At 41.5% G+C, this 22,609-nt stretch overlaps 1 protein-coding gene across 1 annotated transcript in view; it reads right to left on the bottom strand.

Moving 5' to 3' along the window:
* Positions 1-22,609, bottom strand: part of LOC128703134 (uncharacterized) — a 91,740-nt gene that overhangs the window by 11,559 nt on the left and 57,572 nt on the right. Inside the window, exons 2-4 of the mRNA XM_070103527.1 lie at positions 16,298-16,518; positions 15,905-16,096; positions 1,760-1,974 (exon numbers count right to left, since the gene is read on the bottom strand). Coding sequence (XP_069959628.1) covers positions 1,760-1,974; positions 15,905-15,997 — 308 coding nt within the window. The 5' untranslated portion in view covers positions 15,998-16,096; positions 16,298-16,518. The remainder of the gene's footprint in view (positions 1-1,759; positions 1,975-15,904; positions 16,097-16,297; positions 16,519-22,609) is intronic.

Raw genomic sequence — 22,609 nt, 5'->3', positions numbered from 1 at the left:
TCTTAACCTCTCTCTTTTTCTCCATATACTCTTCCCTCCTTGCATCGCTTCTACTTTGTAAAAACTTCTCATATGCTAACTTTTTCTCCCTTACTACTCTCTTTACATCATCATTCCACCAATCGCTCCTCTTCCCTCCCGCACCCACTTTCCTGTAGCCACAAACTTCTGCTGAACACTCTAACACTACATTTTAAACCTACCCCATACCTCTTCGACCCCATTGCCTATGCTCTCATTAGCCCATCTATCCTTCAATAGCTGTTTATATCTTACCCTAACTGCCTCCTCTTTTAGTTTATAAACCTTCACCTCTCTCTTCCCTGATGCTTCTATTCTCCTTGTATCCCATCTACCTTTTACTCTCAGTGTACCTACAATTAAAAAGTGATCTGATATATCTGTGGCCCCTCTATAAACATGTACATCCTGAAGTCTACTCAGCAGTCTTTTATCTACGAATACATAGTCCAACATACTACTGTCATTATGCCCTACATCATATCTTGTGTACTTATTTATCCTCTTTTTCTTAAAATATGTATTACCTATAACTAAACCCCTTTCTATACAAAGTTCAGTCAAAGGGCTCCCATTATCATTTACACCTGGCACCCCAAACTTACCTACCACACCCTCTCTAAATGTTTCTCCTACTTTACCATTCAGGTCCCCCACCACAATTACTCTCTCACTTGGTTCAAAGGTTCCTATACATTCACTTAACATCTCCCAAAATCTATCTCTCTCTTCTACGCTCCTCTCTTCTCTAGGTGCATACACACTTATTATGACCCACTTTTTGCATCCCACCCTTATTTTAATCCACATAATTCTTGAATTCACACATTTATATTCCCTCTTCTCCTTCCATAACTGATCCATCAACATTATTGCTACCCCTTCCTTAGCTCTAACTCCCTCAGATACTCTGTAAGCCATGCGTGTTGTAAGAGGCGACTAAAATGCCGGGAGCAAGAGGCTAGTAACCCCTTCTCCTGTACAAATTACTAAATATAAAAGCAAAAACTTTCGTTTTTCTTTTTGGGCAACCTTGCCTCGGTGGGATACTGCCAGTTTGTTGAATATATATATATATATATATATATATATATATATATATATATATATATATATATATATATATATATATATATATATATATATATATATATATATATATATATATATATATATATCGTTCCGAATATGTAAAACTGGTCACTTAGCAAGAACTCATTTAAAATTAAGTCCATTTATGTTAATGTAAAAATTAATAATTTTTCACCAAAATAACCTTAGAAAGCTTATCTAACCTTATAACAAGAGTAATTTAATTTAGCCTAATCCAGTTAAATATATTTTAAGTAAGCTTACAATAATTTAGTAATAAACAAACACAATGAAATATATTTTTCTTGTTAGGTTCAGAATGATTTTTGCGAAATTATTGCATACAAAAATTTTAGCTTTTCTTATTCGGCAAGAAGAGCGTTGCCGTATAAGGCAAGTGAGTGATGGTGAGGAGGTTACAGGCAGACTTACTGACCTTCCTGGCTTGAAATTCAGTTATCATTTGCAATTTGCACAATGCTTTTGAGAGTATATCGATGTTATATATTATTTAATGCAAAAAAATCGTAAATAAACGATTTCAACTCCCCCCGTGGTTTTTTGGTATTATTATTTAATTATATAGATTTAACTTAAGATAGCCTAAGAAATCACAAAACGTCACTTATTTACAAATCTCACAAACCTGATAGCAGAGATGATAGGTGTTTCGAGACGTTCTAGATGGTCCTTACTGCGTCTGTCAAGGGGCGCCCCAGCCCTGGCCAGGGTCCTGACAGCGTGTAGGTCACCCCTGTACACAGCCAGGGAGAGAGCAGTGGTACCTCTAACAGGACACCCCAGGTCAACACCACTCTCTGCCAGCCTCACCACCTCACCCATGTCCCCCGTCACTATGGCCTGTAGCAATAAACAGGTGTTTAAGGTTTGCATTTGTTAATAAATATAGTTGAATACATCAATGATGCGACCCGTCTTTATGTGGTGTTTACATGGTAGGTGTAATATTATTTTTGATTTGTAAAGTTAGGGTGTACAAAATGACTTTCGATAAATAACAAAAAGGCACAATACCGTGACTGGAACGATACACAAATAACCCGCACATAAAAGAGAGAAGTTTACGACGACGTTTCGGTCCGACTTGGACCATTGACAAAGTGACTTTGTCAATGGTCCAAGTCGGACCGAAACGTCGTCGTAAGCTTCTCTCTTTTATGTGCGGGTTATTTGTGTATGACTTTCGATATTTTCTTTAATATGTAATACGTAGCGTAATGCAATAATGGGAACTTTACTGAGAAAGTGTATAAAATTATACTCAAATTTACTTAATTATTAAGCAAATTTCTTAAATTTACTCTCTTTGAATTATAATTAGGATACATTGTGTAGTATTAGGAATAATTGAGGAATAATGAATTTGTTGTGAAAACGCCATTCATTTAATTGGTCCTTGTTTACTAAATCTTATAATGAGGCTAAACACCTATTGAAAGGTAGGTACGCCCAGCTGGCCGGTATTCCCGTGACGTACCTATAGTTTTATGGCCTAATAATTGGTGGCATCCCATGATCCATCGTGCCACCGCCAATAGAATTAATTGTATTTATCCCGAAACTAACAGAACAGGACAGAGGACTCACAGGTAAGGGCCCACTAGGGGCGAGGGGCAAGTGGGGACAGGAGGAAGAAGATAGTTGGGGAGAGGAAAAAATCTTAAGGAGGAAAAGTGTCAGGACTATACCCAACTGCTAATCAATGGAAACATAATATTCAGCAGTGTCACTCTCGGGAGTACGTCAACTTGCAACGACTGGACGCGGAACAGGCACAGGTTACTGCAAAAGGCGACGCAAACGCATGTCGCAAGCACTTCTGCTCAAAACGCACAAAGATACAGCTCTATGACAATGGCACTTTTAAAGTTGTTGGAATAGTTGGGCTAATTAAGTCAGGTAGTTTATTTGTATTGAGGTGGAGGTGCCGGGTCGTACAACGTTCGAAAGAGATTTACATCATTGTAAGGATGTCTGGCAGTATCTCCTAAGTATGTAGTCCAGTAGTCATGGCATGCTTCAAGTCTGTCAAGTTGTTTGTCACTGAGTGTCTTCCAGTATACGTTCAAAGCCGGTGTGTTAGTCATGAGGTGGAGAGATTCACTGGTGACAAAATCGTCCCACCTCACTCCCAACACCCAACGTAATGTACGATTCTGGATGCGTTGGAATTTTAGTATGTTTGTCTTGGCGGTTAACGTCAGAGCGAGTGGAGAGTAAGAGAGTCGAGGTCGAATGAGTGCTTTGTATAGATGTAGTTTTGTCTTGGGACTGGCTCCTCTCAGCTTATATAACCTTGAGAGCGCAATTCCAGCCTGTGCAGTCTTAACAGCAATGTGAGATTTTAGATTCAGTGTGTTGTCGAGGGTAACACTAAGGACAACTGTTGAGAAGGAGCGTGGGATGTGGGTACGGGAGGTGCTTGTTTTGAGTTCGACAGGAGTTGGGACATCGCGCTTTCTATGGAAGTAAGTGATCTTTGACTTATTTGGGTTGGTTTTAATGCGCCATAATAATTCCCAGGCGGTAATCCTGTTGACCTCTCTTTGTGTTCTGCGTGCAAGGAAACGAATGTTTTCATGTGTTGTGAGTTGAGTGATGTCGTCTGCGTAAGAAAGGGTAAGTGTGTTTGGGTAAAGAGGTTCAGGTAAATCGTTCGTGTAGAGTATATAAAGGGTGGGAGACAGGACAGAGCCTTGAGGTACACCCGCTTTTAATGTGAAATAATCAGAATGATGATCTCTGAGTCGTATACGCATCGTTGGGCCATCTAAAAAGTGACATAATAATTTCATCATATTTACAGTTAATTCAAAGGAAGTGCAAAGTTTATATTTTAATCCATCATGCCAAACAGTGTCAAAAGCTTTCTCTACATCTTTGGCGACAAGGGCGGAGGTACAGTTCTGGGCTTTATTGATACGTATATAGTTCAGGATTATATTCAAATCGTCTTGGGTAGAACGTTGTTGTCGGAAACCGAATTGTCTTTCAGTAAGTTATTTGTCTCTAGGTGAGTCCTGAGTCGCATATTTACAAGTCGTTCAAAGGTCTTACCCAAGATTTCAAGGAGGCTAATAGGTCTATAGTTCTTGGGGTCAGTCAAGTCTTTACCAGGTTTTGGTATGAGGCATGCAGTAGCAGATTTAAAGAATGGAGGGAAATAGCCAGATGCAGGGGAAGCATTAAAGAGGTCAGTGATAGCGGAAGCAACAGAAAGTGGAAGGTGACGAAGGACAGAATGTGAGAGACCTGAAGCACCTGGGGCTTTTTTGGAAGGTGTGCTAGTAGAGAATGAACATCGGCTACAGAAAAAGGAGAGTTAAGAGGATGCGTGGAGGAAAGTGTGTTTAGGTTTATGATAGGATCAGGATTTGTTAAGTCTTCATGATTGAATACCCATCGCTCTATGTCTAATGTATGTGCTATGACAGCTTGGTCTGGTGGAAGATATGTTCCCATATGTCTTTGAAAATATGTACAGCTTCAGCAGGGTCAGAGATCTGTCTGTTGTTGTGATTGTGTCTGAAACTTATGGATGGAAGGGTGCCTGTAAGTCTCCGAATGGATGACCAGAATTCTTTGGGATCTCTTGTACGCTGGACATCTGTTGTGTTTATGATAGATTGCCTATGTTGGGCATGGTCATCATCTAGGCTATGGATGATATGTGTTCGTAAGATAGTTAGGTCCCATCGGATGATATTTAGTCTGTTTTAGTTTGCTAGGAAACGATGTCTATAACAAGTGAGCAGTCTTTTGGTTCTTTCTGAAGGGCGGAAAGAGTTCCCATGTAATGTGTCATGGGAACAGCTTCTGCAGCGGCTTGGGTAATTGATTGTTGAATGCGTTGAATTTGTTTGTCTATGTCTGATACTGGCCTATTGTCATAGTTGTGTGTAAGATCAAGAGTGTTTAGGCGTTGTTTGAACAGATCCCAATCCGCCTGAGAGTAAGCTAGGGAGGGGCGAACTGGAATGAGTATAGGATTTGAAGAAATATGGAAAATGACAGGAATGTGGTCAGATCCAGAGAGCGGTCCAGGTGTTGTGAAGTGATGTAGGTGAGTACTAGCTCTGTAAAAATTTTATCAGGGGTGCCTTGGCCATTGTATTTAAAGACTGTTGGGAAGTAAGGTCCAATGTGTATGAGATGTTTCTGTGTATAAGTGTATGAAGTTGCCTACCATGCAAATTTGTGGAGTTGTCTTGGAAGTCAGTGTGTTTGGCATTGAGGTCGGCAAGTAGGTATACAGGGAGATGTGTATGATTAAAAAGAATGGTTAAATCATGAATGTTAATGTTTTGGTTGGGTCTGGTATATGTCGTGTAGAGGATGATGGGTCCGTGTATCGTGTAAATTTTCACAGCCATGCTGTGAGAATATGTAAATGGAAGGTATAAAAACTCATGTTTGACGGTGCCTTTAACAAGAATAGCTACGCCATTCCAGTTTTCAGCAGGGGATTGACGGGCTGAGTATCCTAGTGTCTGACACGTTGATCATCACGCACACACGTGCTGTTTAATAACAACACGTCTGGTTGTTCAGATTCAACGAGGTCAGCCAGAATGTGTTTGTTTGCGTTATAAGCTCGTATGTTAAATTGAATAACCTTAAGGGCCATGATTGGGTTTACCTGAAGTTGGGGGATATAAATCTTTCATATATTTATCTGGATAATCCATCATAATTGTACCTGCATCTGATCTGTTCTTGACTGGGTGTAAGGTTTTCCGTCGGTTTTTGGAGTCTACACGGGGAGGGGAGGATGAGGGGGGGCGGGAGGACGAGTTGGAACGTGATGATGAGGTAGGACGAGAGGATGAGGTGAGGCTAGAGGAAGTGTTAGAGAGAGAGGAGGAGGTTTGGGTTTGGTTTTGGTTTAATGTTTTGTTAACTTTTTCCAAGTGCTTGTTGAAGTTGGGAGAATTAGTATAATTTGGTTGTTGGCAAGGAGAACGAGACTTATGTGAAGGAATAGGAGAACGAGAAGGGAGAGTTATGGCAGAACAAGGTTGAGATCGCCCGGTACTAGAGCCTGAGCTAGTAGAAGGAGTCTGAAGAGTGGATTGTGGCAGGTGGGTAGGAAGAGAAGGATGTTCCTGAGTAGTAGCATGTGGAGTTTCAGGAGAAGAGAGAGAGGTGATGGGGATGAGTTCATCCTTGGGAAGAAAGAAATCAGGAGGGAAAATGATGGGGTCAAAATTGTTGGCTTTCAGAAGAACATTTAGCATCGTGGGATAGTTGGCACTTTTGAATGCTTTGTGAAAGTAGACAGCAGTGAATACAATGGTCTCAAGGATATTTGATTGTTTGGAAGAAGAAGGAGCCGTGGGAAGGTTTGTTTGGGCAGCAACAGCATAGGAAGGGTAGGCTGTAGAAGTGGAAGTAGAAGGAACAGAAGTATTAGGTTGGTAAGTGGATGAGGATGTTGACTATGCTTGTGGGAATGGTATCAAGAATGGGTTGTGAAGGTTTAGAGGTTGGTCTTTTCGTGAGGAAGAAACATGTTCCTTATGAGAAGGGCATTGAAAAGAAATTGCAGAATGTGCCTGAGAGCAGTGGAAGCATTTGGGAAGGTTGGTACATTTCTGCCATGTGTGGCCTGGAGAAGAACACTTGGAACATAGCTGTTGCATTCTTCAAATGACCAAACTCAAGGCATTTAAAGCACTGATGAACAGGAACATAGTTAGGGAGAAACAGTGAAGTAGGTGGAAGAAGGAAGTAGTTGGTTCGAACACCATGTTTGAACAACATATCAGCCACATCTGGAGTAGAACATCTGATCTTAAGAATGTTGGTACGTTCAGGGTGAAAAAGTTCCTCAACTGTGACATGATTTTGTGAGGAAATGTCAGCCATCAAAGCGTCTTTGTCTTGGTTGTATTCGTTAATCAGTGATGAGTCTACAAATTTTGCCACGACTGTGCTCCTGGCCTTATGATCAGGAGCCCAATCGATAGCAAAACCTGCCTGAGAGAGCTTATCTCGGACTTCCTTACTGGTACAGAGGTCATAATTTACAGGATCAAGATTTACTTTACAACCAGTATTTGTCTTGAAAATGTTTATCATGCGAGCCTGGGTAATGTTGAAAAAGGTAGAAGCATAATCAATCTTATCCTTATCATCTTTAGAGTACTATAGCATAAGGGCCATTGTCGGAAAGCTGATGACATGATGACAACAGCACAGGTAGGGATGCTGCATAAATCGTTAGTGGCGTCTATGGGGCGTCAAACGTATGTTTCTGACAGGACATGTGAAATGTACCTACCAAGATGAGGCTTCCCTTGCGTAAATCACAAGGAATCCAGCCTCGGGCACCGACCAGACGAATACTCCCACCGACGCAGGAGCAGGTCCAGCCGATCCAGAAAAAAAGAAGAAAATCTTAGAGAGGAGAGAAAGGTGCTGGTGTCTCCAGAGCGATATAGTCAAGCCAATCCACTGTGTGGGGATCTTTAACCACCTCAATGAAGAGGGCTTGACTGGCCTCTGAGGAGATTACGGCACAACAGAGAGCTAAACCCGTGTCACACAAAAAAAAATATATTGTTTAAAAAAAGCTGTCTTATTCTCCGAGATGCTGTCACAACCGAACATGGGTATGAGGATATCGGTGTGCCAGGATTACACACACACAAAGTGCAGAGGTGTGGAAGTGATGCTTGTGAACAATGTATCAGTAGACGACACCCAGTATGGCTGAGGTGGGAAGACTTCACCCAGCTGCAGGAGTGCAGAGGCCAACGGTCTGCCCTGGGGCAGACAGCCAGCGACGCACAGAATCCTGGAGCCAAGATGAAGGGTGTCCAGAATCAACCAATCAGGCAAGGTCTTCTTGAAACAAGAAGATCAGTGCAGGTTTCCTTCAACAAACTCAGCAAAAGCCTCTCCCAGCACGGGGATCGCAAGGCAACCAATCAGGAGCAAGCAAAGCAAAGTAGCCAATCGGGAGCAGGTGCGTCTGTTCAGTGCGGAAGCTAGCACAGGAATGTTGTCTTCCTAACGATAACCTAACTAACCCGAAACTAAAATCTGCTAATGCTGGCTTATTTACCTGTAATAAATAATTTAAATTATATCCAGGGATAACTTATGTAATTAGCACCATATAGTTGAATGATAGTTAATAACTGTTGTAACACTGCAACGTAAATATGAAGGTGAAATGTAGCATTGTTACAAGTTATTACAAGTTCAGTGGAACTCCAGATTTCGTACTTAATCCGTGCCAGAAGGTCTGTCTAAATCCAAAACTTAAAAAAACGAATTAATATTTCCCATAAGAAATAATGTAAATCCAATTAATCCGTTTCAGACACCCATAAGTATTAACAAAAAATACATTTTAAACCCGTGGTCAGAAAGTCTCAAAACTCCAGACCAGCTAGCTACAATAAGATTCGTCCAACTAGGTACATATTTCTACACCATACGTAGGTTATTATAGGCACCACTGTGACCACAAATGCAAGTTTTTACAGACAAATTTCCCGCTAGCGTGGCCGTGACGAACTCTAGCTCAAGTCCCTTCAAAGTCGTCAACATGACTAACGCGACGGTCTGGACTTTTAAGACTCACTGACTGCGGGTTCAAACCCCGCCCGTGGCATGGTTTGTTTGCAGTCGTGTCATTACGATTTCGTGAGTCATGTTAACGGCTTTGAGGAGACTTGAGCTAGAGTTCGTCACGGCCACGCTAGCTGGAGATTCATCTGCAAAACTTGCATTTGTGGTCACAGTGGTGGCGCATGCTAACCTTCCTATGGTGTAGAAATATACCTAGTTGGACGAATATTATTGAAGCTAGCTGGTCCAGTGGCTAACGTGACGGTCTGGAGTTAAGACTGACCGCGAGTTCAAACCCCACCCGTGGTATGGTTTGACAACAATATTTTATGCTTAGCATTCTTCTTCCTTCCTTCAACTCTCATTTATTAGTAAACAGTCATTATTTTCTTGTATCAAATCAGGAAACTACGTTCATACTTAATGTATATTTAATTAGAGTTCGTCATTAAATTCCCGAGTACCTTCATTGTGGTATAAAGTAAATATTCTTATTCTCGTGTACTGTCTCACTGTCTGGTAATTAATTCAACCTGTTATTTTTATGTTACCCAAGTAATAGATTTTATATCATTTTACTCATGTACGAGTTAATTGTTCTAACGTATTGTATTACTACTACTACTACAACTTACGTCACTACTACTACTACTACAACTTACGTCACTACTACTACTACTACAACTTACGTCACTACTACTACTACTACTACTACTACTACTACCACTACTACAACTTACATCACTACTACCACTACTACAACTTACATCACTACTACCACTACTACAACTTACATCACTACTACCACTACTACAACTTACATCACTACTACCACTACTACAACTTACATCACTACTACCACTACTACAACTTACATCACTACTACCACTACTACTACTACAACTTACATCATTACCACTACTACTACAACTTACGTCACTACTACTACTACTACTACAACTTACGTCACTGCTACTACTACTACTACAACTTACGTCACTTCTACTACTACAACTTACGTCACTACTACTACTACAACTTACGTCACTACTACTACTACAGCTTACGTCACTACTACTACTACTACTACAACTTACGTCACTACTACTACTACTACTACAACTTACGTCACTACTACTACTGCTACTACTACAACTTACGTCACTACTACTACTACAACTTACGTCACTACTACTACTACTACTACAACTTACGTCACTACTACTACTACAACTTACGTCACTACTACTACTACAACTTACGTCACTACTACTACTACAACTTACGTCACTACTACTACAACTTATGTCACTACTACTACTACAACTTACGTCACTACTACTACTACAACTTACGTCACTACTACTACTACAACTTACGTCACTACTACTACTAGAGCTTACGTCACTACTACTACTACTACTACAACTTACGTCACTACTACTACTACTACTACTACTACAACTTACGTCACTACTACTACAATTTACGTCACTAATACTACTACTACTACAACTTACGTCACTACTACTACTACTACAACTTACGCCACTACTACTACTACTACTACAACTTATGTCACTACTACTACTACAACTTATGTCACTACTACTACTACTACTACCACCACTAGTATTGCACCTCACTCTGAGCCTATATATATTCTCTGTGTCCATGTACTGTTTGTAACAGCTTAACAAAGCTCCTGGAGAGCGAAACGTTGCCACAATAAAAATGTCACATTAGTTGCACTTGTGTCCTTTTTACAAATTATAAATTGCATAACTTTCTGTACAGTTGTTCATGCATGTCACTTGCCTAATTGTACACTTATAGCAATAAGTTGAAGATTAAGATACATGTTCAACAGTTGGGTATCTTTATTGTTGCAACATTTCACCTACACAGTAGACTTCTTCAGTCAGATACAGAGGGAACAGTAGTAATGAAATACAGATGATGTAATCAGTCCATCAACATTCGAGAAAAAGTATTTGAGGTCTACCTGGAGTCTACCTGGAGGGAATTTCGGGGATCAACGCCCCCGCGGCCCGGTCCACGACCAGGCCTCCCGGTGTATCAGGGCCTGATCAACGAGTCTGTTACTGCTGGCCGCACGCAATCCAACGTACGAACCACAGCCCAGCTGATCCGGCACCGTCTTTAGGTATCTGTCCAGTTCCCTCTTGAAGACAACCAGGGGTCGACTGGTAATGCCCCTTATTGCTGGTGGGAGGCTGTTGAACAGTCTTGGGCCCCGGGCACTTATTGCGTTTTCTCTTAGTGTACCAGTGACGCTCCTACTTTTCACTAGAGGTATTTGCATCGTCTGCCAAGTCTTTTGCTTTCGTATGCAGTGATTGCTGTGTGTATATTAGGGACCAGTCCCTCCAGAATCTTCCAGGTGTAGATTATGATATATCTCTCTCGCCTGCGCTCTAGTGAGTACAAGTCAAGTGCTTCCTGGCGCTTCCAGTAGTTAAGGTGGTTGATGGAACTTATACGTGTAGTAAAGGTTCTCTGTGCATTCTCTAGTTCTGCAATTTCACCTGCCTTGAATGGGGATGTTAATGTACAGATTTAAAAAGCATCATCATTGGTTTAGCATCTCTTGTCTTGAATGTTCTCATTATCCATCCTATCAGTTTCCTCGCAGATGTGATAGTGGCATCGTTGTGGTCCTTGAAGGTGAGATCGTCAAACATTACCACTCCCAGGTCCTTCACATTACTTTTCCGTTCTATTGTGTGATTGGAGTTTGTAAGTATACTCAGTCCTAGTTATTATTTCCTCCAGTTTTCCATAACGGAGTAGTTGGAATTTGTCTTCACTGAACATCATATTGTTCTCTGTTGCCCATTAGAAAACTTGGTTTATATCTTCTTGGAGCTTTGGCGTGTCCTCAATGGATGACACTCTCATGCAGATCCTAGTATCGTCTGCAAAAGATGATGGTGGTTTACATTTCTGTCTATGTCTGATATGAGAATAAGGAACAGGATAGGTGCAAGTACTGTGCCTTGTGGGACAGAGCTCTTCACTACGGCAGCATCTGATTTAACTCTGTTTACCACTACTGTTTGTGTGCGATTTGTTAGAAAGTTGATGATCCATCTGTCTACTTTGCCGGTTATTCCTTCAGCACGCATTTTGTGCGCTATTACACCATGGTCGCACTTGTCAAAGGCTTTTGCAAAGTGTGTGTATACTACATCTGCATTCTGTTTGTTTTCCAGTGCATCTAGGACCATATCATAGTGGTCAACCAGTTGCGACAGGCAGGAGCGACCTGCTATGAAACCATGTTGCCCTGGGTTGTGCAATTTTTGGGAGTCCAGGTGGTTTGCTATCCTGCTTCTTAGAACTCTTTCAAAGATTTTTATGATATGGGACGTTAAAGCTATTGGTCTATTTTTCTTAGCTACTGCTTTGCTGCCATCTTTATGGAGTGGGGCTATATCTGTTGTTTTTAGTGACTGTGGAATCTCGCCTGTGTCTAAGTTCCTTCTCCATACCATACTTAGGGCCCGTGAGAGGGGTTTCTTGCAGTTCTTAATGAACACAGAGTTCCACGAGTCAGGGCCTGGGGCTGAGTGCATGGTCATGTCGTCGATGGCTCTCTCAAAGTCTAGTGGAGTTAGAGTTAAGTCATAAATCATGCCTACATTGGCAGGGTTTTGAGGCTCATTCATGAAAAAATTGTTTGGATTGTCTATCTTTAAACTGGTTAGTGGCTCGCTGAACACTGAGTCATACTGCAATTTCAGTATCTCGCTCATTTCTTTGTTGTCGTCAGTGTAGGATCCGTCTTATCTGAGCAGGGACCCTATACTAGAAGTGGTTTTTGACTTCTTTTTGGCATATGAAAAGAAATATTTCGAATTTCTTTAAATTTCATTAATCGCTTTTAGCTCCTCTTGTCTCTCCTGGATACTGTATGAGTCCTTTAACTTTAGGTCAATATTTTCCACTTCCCTGGTTAGTACTTCCTTCTGTGTATTCTGGCATTCTTGAGGAGCTCAGTGATTCTTCGCCTTCTCCTGTAGAGGGAGCGTCTCTCTCTCTCCAGTTTACTTCCTTTCTTTTGTCTTATAGGAATATACCTTGAACATACTTCAGCCACCCGGAGGGTGATCTTTTCGAGGTATTGGTTAGGGTCCATGTAATTTAAGATATCCTCCCAGCATGTTTCATTTAAGGCATAGTTTACCTGATCCCAGATAATGTTCTTGTTGTTGAAGTTGAATTTGGTAAAGGCACCCTCATAACTGTATGCATCTTGCCGATCAGGACTCCTGTACATGCAAGTTTGGACTTCGATTAGATTGTGATAAGAATATGTTGTTTTTGATTTTGTTATGTTCCTTACCAGGTCCACATTATTTGTGAAAATAAGGTCCAGTGTGTTCTCCAGTCTTGTTGGCTCCACTATCTGCTGACTTAGGGTGTGTTTGTTGCAGAAATTCAGCAGCTCCTGTGTGTGTGACTTTTCATCTGAGCTGCCTCCAGGGCTTATTTCTGCTACAACATTATTTGCTATATTCTTCCATTTTGTGTGTCTTAGATTGAAGTCACCAAGCAGCAAGATGTTTGGGGATGGGACTGGAAAGTTTTCCAGACAGGAGTCAATTTTTGACAGTTGTTCTTTGAATTGTTGGGAAGTTGCATCCGGTGGCTTATATATAGGGGTACAATGACTAAGTTTTGGTTCTCGATTTTTATTGTCAGAACTTCAACTACATCATTTGTGGTGTTCAGTATCTCTGTGCAAATGAGCGACTCTTTGACGTACAGGTCAACCCCCCCTTGTTGCCCGTTCTTTCTGTCGCATCTGAAAAGGTTGTCTCCAGGTATCCATATTTCACTGTCAAAGTAATCTTTTGCGTGGGTCTCTGTGAAGGCTGCAAACAGTGAATTTGACTTCCCTAGAAGTCCACTAATGAAAGGGATTTTGTTGTTGGTGGATGGCTTAAAGCCCTATACACAAATAACCTGCACATAAAAGAGAGAAGCTTACGACGACGTTTCGGTCCGACTTGCACCATTTACAGTCGCCCTGTGTGACTTTGTATATGGTCCAAGTCGGACCGAAAAGTCGTCGTAAGCTTCTCTCTTTTATGTGCGGGTTATTTGTGTATCGTTCCAGTCACGGTATTGTGCCTTTTTTGTTATTTAAAGCCCTGTATATTAGCAAATATAAATGAGGTTGTGTTGCATGTTTGTTGGGGGGATTTTGTTGTTGGCATCAGTAGCTGAGAGACCGGAGGCGCCACTGGCTGTGTCTCCAGTCCAACAAGGCTCCAAGGTGGTGGACTATTTTGGTTATCTCTTTCCATTTTCTTTCTTCGTTTCCTACCACTAAAAAATCACTTGGGGTGTTGTCATAGGTACCATAGTTACTATGATGTGTTGTACGGGGTGTGTGCCTCCTGGTCCCTTTTAGACCGTATGCAGTGCAATTGGTATTGTAACATTGTTTTTCAAGGACTGAAGACTGACACATCTCCGGGTGGAAGTATTTGCAAGAGATAGAACGACGCACTCCCTTAGACAGGAGGTCACGGCATTTTTTGGGATTCTCAAAGTTGCATGCCCCATTCGTTTTCCCTGATATTCCGTGTTTACAGATGCCCCAAACATAGAATTTGCACCATTTTGTTTTTGTCTGGGTACAATTCGTACTGGATATATTCCTAATCTGTGCTGGCCCTAGAGCTGCACTACAGTCCTCCATAGCCAAACCAGAGACACCACCATCTGTTGTCATGGCACCAACATTTTTCCTGGAAGGGGACTCCCCGACTACATTACTAGAGGCTATGACTGTGATGGCTGCAGAAGAGTCTACCCCAGAGGAGGACTCCTCTACTACATCTGTACTAGGGGCTATGGCGTTGGTGGTTGTGGAGGAGTCTTTAACTGAATCCGGATTTTCACAGTGGCTGGGGGCTGGGTCTGGATCAGCCCTAGGGCTGGGGACTGAGCTAGCTGTTGTTTTTGTTTCCTGTGTTTTTTCCAGTGGGTATCTGCTTATTTTTGGGTCAGTTGTTGTAGACTGGGCATTCTATGTGTTAGACTTTACTCCTCTCCTATCTTCCCATGTTCTATATATTCCAGGAGACTATTCAATAGTTCCTCCTTTTTCTCGTGTTTATTGTTTATTAGCCTCCTGAGTGCTTTCCTGATATCTGTCCATAGTTCCACATCCCTGTTGCAGATCCAGAAACACCTATCTAGATAGATGTCATTTTTGGTTGCAGTGTTTATTCTTGCACAGGTAACATGATGCTTTGAAAAGCAAAGGTTGCATGTGATTCTAGATTTTTTCCCAAGAGCCTTTTCACATGTCCCACAGGTATACTGTACTGCCATCCTTCTTGTATCCTATTTGCAACTGATCTTCACTTTACCTTTCAGCTCTGCATGCAGGTGTGGGTGTTATAGGTCAATGAATGTGTATGTGGTATGTGGTATGTGGTCAGTCCCTCAGCCTGGAGAAGAGCTCAGCTCCATGGTCTGGAACGATATCATTCCAGACAATGTCCAGGTTTCTAAATCTTCAAGTTGACGGTATTTTATATTATTTTCAGTAATAAAGTTGCTTGTTTTTCTTTCATAACAGGTGTAGTTAGTGTGATAGTGATCAGTTAACTTTATATTTTAGAAGACAGGGCTAAGAGAGGACTGCCCCAAAAGCAATTTACTTAAATACACAAGCCTGGAAAATTTGACGTTTATCGAAAGAGGCATTCCGTAGTTACCACAGAGAAACTGTGTAGTAACAGGAGCATGGGAAGAAGCAAAGGACACTGATAGACACTGTCAGTATATGGTGATATTTTGCTTGTCAGGTAAAAAGATTACAACAGTAACGGCCATCAGTAACAGCCTGATTGATCAGGCCCAGGTACACCACGAGGCCTGGTCACAGACCGGGCCACGGGGGCGTTGACCCCCGAAACCCTCTGCAAGTATACTCCAGGTAGCCTGACTCTAAGATTCGTTGCATAACATCCCGTTAAATTCAACCTGACCAGGCTATATGTCGCATGCTAATTCACTAACTGGATAAATATTCTTTAGCTTACGGGAATTTTAGTTATCCCAATTTAAAAAAATTATGACCACAGAGTAATGAGACAATACCTGGTATCTCTGTTTTTATTGAGAAAACAAGACATCTGCTTACCTGATGTAGATCTAGGATATGTGGCATCCTGGCCATCCTTGGAGAGGCCGTCCCCAGCACACCACTGGAGGACATGTTGCATGAGGCGAGCATTGAGGAGGAGATTGTGAGGTGAGGACCAGATGGAGCACTGCAGGCACTGGGCCTCCGTCATGCAGCCAGCGCACCACGCAGGCCGTCACACCAACCAATCTGTTTACATCCAGAGTTGTGCTTGAGATGAATTTAAAACAGTTCGAATTAAAATAATTATCTTCACTAGGAGACCAAAATCAATACAGATTATTGAATGTAACTTTAGGAATAATGAAAAATCTTACAGACTTCAACGCCAGGCAGCAGAAAACTTGCTTGCAACGTCTACTTGTCTACACTCTAGCTGTCCTTACTTACGCTTTAGCGATCACTTTTAGTAGCAGTTCTGCTTCCTTGACATTTCCCTTGTAAATATTTCCAATTCTTGTTCTTCCATGTTCTCAGCCAGTCTTCTACCGATGCATTCAGCAGATCTTATAACAAGTCGATAGAATTACTTGACATGACGGTGTATGGAGGAGCTCATGACTACATAACGAAGATATTCCCGTTTTCTGTTGGTCCTAGTCTTCAGCAAGCTGTGAAGGGTAAACTCATAAATAATATCTAAATTATACATGGATGGATATGCAAATGCAGTGCATATATACGTGGATATATACATTCATGCAAAGGCAGATACAAGGTTTGGAAAGAGCAATAAAGTGTAACCGCAGAGTCAGAGAGAGAGAGAGAGAGAGTGGGTGTGTTCTCACACTCACCGCCATCAAATCCGTGTCGTCCTCATCCCAGTGTTCCCTAACCTTACCCCATACATAACGTCCTATTAATAGAACCCCATCCCCTCCTGACTCCATCCCATTCCAACATCCATCTAGATCGTTCAAACACATTCCCTATCCCTTCCATCCTCTTCACATAAGACTCTTGAAGTCCCCTTAAACCTTATAGCATTCCATGACTCCTTCAGAGGCCCTCATCTGGAAAGATTCCAGAGCTCTATCTAAACACATAAAATTGTTAAAACTGCCTCCAGTCATCCTCAGGTAAGCAACCAAATATCCCTATCTCCTCAAGAAGTGTGATGAGAAGCTAAGATGTGGAGCAGTGTAGATCCTGTCTTGGGAGCGAGTGGGTCCCACCAGCTCTTAAGGGTAGATTATTGTAACACTAGTACTCTACATTAATGTAGGGTACTAGTGGTACAATGATGTGTCCATGATGTAGAGTACGAGTGGTACAATAATCTGCCCTTAATGTAGAGTACTAGTGGTACAATAATCTGCTCTTAAGCTGGAATAATGACTGGACTCACCTTCAAAGCGTTACAGAAAAATGCCACAAAAAGTCGTAGAAGTGAAACTGGGAAACTATAACATACTAAAAGTTTATCCAAATTCTTCCCGTATTTTTATAACAATAAAAATAGACATCCACTAGACGACATCCACTAGATGACATCCACTACACGACATCCACTAGATGACATCCACTACACGACATCCACTAGATGACATCCACTAGATGACATCCACTAGATGACATCCCCATGATGTGTTAACACATCCACATGCTGTGTTAACACATCCCCATGCTGTGTTAACACATCCCCATGCTGTGTTAACACATCCACATGCTGTGTTAACACATCCACATGCTGTGTTAACACATCCCCATGCTGTCTTAACACATCCACATGCTGTGTTAACACATCCACATGCTGTGTTAACACATCCACATGCTGTGTTAACACATCCACATGCTGTGTTAACACATCCCCATGCTGTCTTAACACATCCACATGCTGTGTTAACACATCTACATGCTGTATTAACACAGCCACATGCTGTGTTAACACATCCACATGCTGTGTTAACACATCCACATGCTGTGTTAACACATCCACATGCTGTGTTAACACATCTACATGCTGTATTAACACATTCACATGCTGTGTTAACGCATCCCCATGCTGTGTTAACATATCCGCATGCTGTATTAACACATCCACATGCTGTGTTAACACATCCACATGCTGTGTTAACACATCCCCATGCTGTCTTAACACATCCACATGCTATATTAACACACCCACATGCTGTGTTAACACATCCACATGCTGTGTTAACGCATCTCAATGCTGTGTTAACACATCCTCATGCTGTGTTAACACATCCTCATGCTGTGTTAACGCATCCACATGCTGTGTTAATACATCCACATGCTGTATTAACACATCCACATGCTGTATTAACACAGCCACATGCTGTGTTAACACATCCACATGCTGTGTTAACACATCCACATGCTGTGTTAACACATCCACATGCTGTGTTAACACATCTACATGCTGTATTAACACATTCACATGCTGTGTTAACGCATCCCCATGCTGTGTTAACATATCCGCATGCTGTATTAACACATCCACATGCTGTGTTAACACATCCACATGCTGTGTTAACACATCCCCATGCTGTCTTAACACATCCACATGCTATATTAACACACACACATGCTGTGTTAACACATCCACATGCTGTGTTAACGCATCTCAATGCTGTGTTAACACATCCTCATGCTGTGTTAACACATCCCCATGCTGTGTTAACACATCCTCATGCTGTGTTAACGCATCCACATGCTGTGTTAATACATCCACATGCTGTATTAACACATCCACATGCTGTGTTAACACATCCACATGCTGTGTTAACACATCCCCATGCTGTGTTAACACATCCTCATGCTGTGTTAACGCATCCACATGCTGTGTTAACACATCCACATGCTGTGTTAACACATCCACATGTTGTGTTAACACATCCACATGCTGCGTTAACACATCCACATGCTGTGTTAACACGTCCACATGCTGTGTTAACACATCCACATACTGTGTTAACACATCCACATGCTGTGTTAACACATCCACATGCTGCGTTAACACATCCACATGCTGTGTTAACACATCCCCATGCTGTGTTAACACATCCACATGCTGTGTTAACACATCCACATGCTGTGTTAACACATCCACATGCTGTGTTAACACATCCACATGCTGTGTTAACACATCCACATGCTGTGTTAACACATCCACATGCTGTGTTAACACATCCACATGCTGTGTTAACACATCCACATTCTGTGTTAACACATCCACATGCTGTGTTAACACATCCACATGTTGTGTTAACACATCCACATTCTGTGTTAACACATCCACATGCTGTATTAACACATCCACATGTTGTGTTAACACATCCACATGCTGTGTTAACACATCCACATGCTGTGTTAACACATCCACATGCTGTGTTAACACATCCACATGCTGTGTTAACACATCCACATGCTGTGTTAACACATCCACATGCTGTGTTAACACATCCACATGTTGTGTTAACACATCCACATGCTGTGTTAACACATCCACATGTTGTGTTAACACATCCACATGCTGTGTTAACACATCCATATGTTGTGTTAACACATCCACATGCTGTGTTAACACATCCACATGCTGCGTTAACACATCCACATGCTGTGTTAACACATCCCCATGCTGTGTTAACACATCCACATGCTGTGTTAACACATCCACATGCTGTGTTAACACATCCACATGCTGTGTTAACACATCCACATGCTGTGTTAACACATCAAATAACTGATCATTCACGTGACTGTTATTGCTTTTCCTAGGATAAAAGTTCAATATTTGAAGACTTTAATGTAACCTGCAATAGAGGTCATTTTGTAAAATTGAGAAAACTGTTTATTTCGTTTGCCGGATATAAAGAACAGGATCTCATGTATAACGTAAGGTGGGTAAGAGGACACAAGTGCAACTGATGTTACTTTATTGTGGCAACGTTTCGCTCTCCAGGAGCTTGAGAAAACTCCTGGAGTATATTATCAGTCTACCTGCTTTGAGGGTGTTTCGGGGGCGAACGCCCCCGATGCCCTGTGCTTGACCAGGAGGATCAGGGCCTTATCAACCAGGCTATTACTACTGGCTGCACGTAAACGAACGTACGAATCTCAGCCCAGCTGATCATGTACTGACGTTAGGTGTCTGTCCAGCTCCTGGAAGGCAGCCAGGGGTCTATTGGTAATTCCCTCATGTCTGGTCGGAGGATGTTGAACAGTCTTGGGTCCCTGACACTTACTGTGTTTTCGCTTGGTGTACCAAATTCGCCTGTACTTTTCATGCAGGGTGTGTTGCACCGTCTGCCTAGCCTTTTACTTTCGTAGGGAGTAATTTACGTGAGCAGATTTGGGACCAGTCTAGGATTTTCCAGATATAGATTATGATGTATCTCTGTCGCCTGCCTTCCAGTGATTACAGATTAAGTGATTTAAAGCGTTCCCAGTAATAATGGTGAAGTAAAAAATGTTATTATGTAACTTAAGTCGTCCAAAAGTCGGCAAAATACAGTCTCTCCTCACTTAGTGACGTACTCGTTTACCGACGCCTCGGACTTATGACCGGCTCCGTGACTAGTATTCACACTTAAATACTGTATATTAGAGCTGATATTCTCTATTCTGTTTATTTTAATATATGTATAGTACACTACTGTATAAACATTTAAAAATATACCGAAATGTTGTAAATGTTATGAATGGTTCAAAAGTGAAATTAAAACAATATGAATGATGGTTGACACAAGCTCATTACCATTATAGTATGTTCCTCACTTACCAACGAGTTCGTTTAACGACGTGGTCTTAGGAACGGAACTCCGTCGTTAAGTGAGGAGAGGCTGTATTTCAAAGCTTAGGTATCAACCTCTAGATTTTTTTTATACATCTGAATTCAAAAACTTTCTAAGGTGATATTAGTCAGAATGTCTGCAAGTTGTTCGTTCTATTTCAATAATAATTTTGACAGTTTTGGATGCAGAGAAACGATTTTAAATCGGTCAAATGTTTCTGTTGGAGAAAATGTTTTCTCTAATATTGGTAGGCAAAGCACAAAATAAAGTATCATTAAAATTTAGATTTTTTCACTGAGGGGAAAAACTTTCTTCATTAATTAAAAAATATTTGGCTTATAAAGTGCTCAATATTTTCCGATAAAAAAAGCTCTTACCGCAGAAATCTGACTTTCAGTTGAATTACATCAGATTTACTCTGAACTTTGAAACCCGTTACATCGCGTAGTGATGTCATGTGACACGTGATGTCATGTGACACGTGAACCAGCACACTTAAACTGCTGGTTCAACAGCACCATCCAATTAAAAAAATGAATTATCTGTACCCGCAACTTGTAAAGCCGAGTCAACATTCTCGTACTTGGGTATAAATGTTGTATTTTAAGTTAACTTCTGAGGTGATCACACGCCGCACTTACTATCCTAGTACTGAGTCATACTGAGAAAATTTATAGTTTTAACTACCTCACTGAGTACATATTTTAGTTCCTATGGCTGCTAGGCTACAATGGAAACTATAACAATGATCTATAAGTACATGATACAACTTATATAGACCATAGTTGACATCAGTGATGTACTATATAGAAAGCCCATGGTTATGCAGAGCATTTCTCGCAACTTAGGTAAATTTTGTTCCCAGGATGCGACCCACACCCAGCCACTAACCCCCAGGTACCTACTTTCTGCTAGGTAAACAGGGATGGCAGTTATCTTACTGAAACACGTCCAATGTTTCAATCCATACCGGGGATCGAACCAGGAACCTCAGTGTGTGAGATGAATGCGCTACTAACCGAGCTACGGGACACCCTGTCTTAATTCCATGTGTTTCTAACTTGATTCATGAAATCGTAATGACACGATTGCAAACCATACCACCACGGGTGGGGATAGAACCCGCGATCAGAGAGTCTCAAAACTCCAGACCGTCACGGCCACGCTAGCTGGAGATTCGTCTGTAAAAACTTGCATTTGTGGTCACAATGGTGGCCTATGCTAACCTTCCTATGGTGTAGAAATATACCTAGGTGTACGAATATTATTGTGGCTAGCTGGTCCAGTGGCTAACGCGACGGTCTGGAGTTAAGGCTGACCGCGAGTTCAAACCCCACCCGTGGTATGGTTTGTTTCTAACATGCCTTAGTGTAAAACAATTTTCTTCGATAATGAAATAAATAATATTTTACTGATGAAAGTGGAAATATGTGGAAAAAAGTGGATAAAAGAGTTTAAAATTATGTTGGTGAAGAGTGCATGTTTATAGTGAAGTTGTGACGTCAGGGAGAGATAGTGGAGGATGGCGGCCATTATAAGTGTATTGATGTGGTTGAAGGTGTTAATTTGAGGAATTATCCTCAGTCTGTGGCAACGTATGGTGATCAGTTTAAGGTAGGAGATGTAGTGAAGTGTACCACGTCCTTTTAACTGCGTTTAGTGTGTGTGTGTGTGTTGTTGTTGTTGGAGAGAACTAAGAATGGTGTGTAGCAGTAGGTGTGAGTAGTGAGTTTGACCTGGTCGTTATGTTGGAGAGAACTAAGAACAGTGTGTAGCAGTAGGTGTGAGTAGTGAGTTTGACCTGGTCGTTATGTTGGAGAGAACTAAGAACAGTGTGTAGCAGTAGGTGTGAGTAGTGAGTTTGACCTGGTCGTTATGTTGGAGAGAACTAAGAACGGTGTGTAGCAGTAGGTGTGAGTAGTGAGTTTGACCTGGTCGTTATGTT

Source organism: Cherax quadricarinatus, chromosome 85 (assembly GCF_038502225.1).
Source record: "Cherax quadricarinatus isolate ZL_2023a chromosome 85, ASM3850222v1, whole genome shotgun sequence".
Lineage (NCBI taxonomy): Eukaryota > Metazoa > Arthropoda > Malacostraca > Decapoda > Parastacidae > Cherax > Cherax quadricarinatus.
The sequence above is the reverse complement of the archived record's forward strand: the minus strand, read 5'-3'. Positions and strand labels throughout refer to the sequence as shown.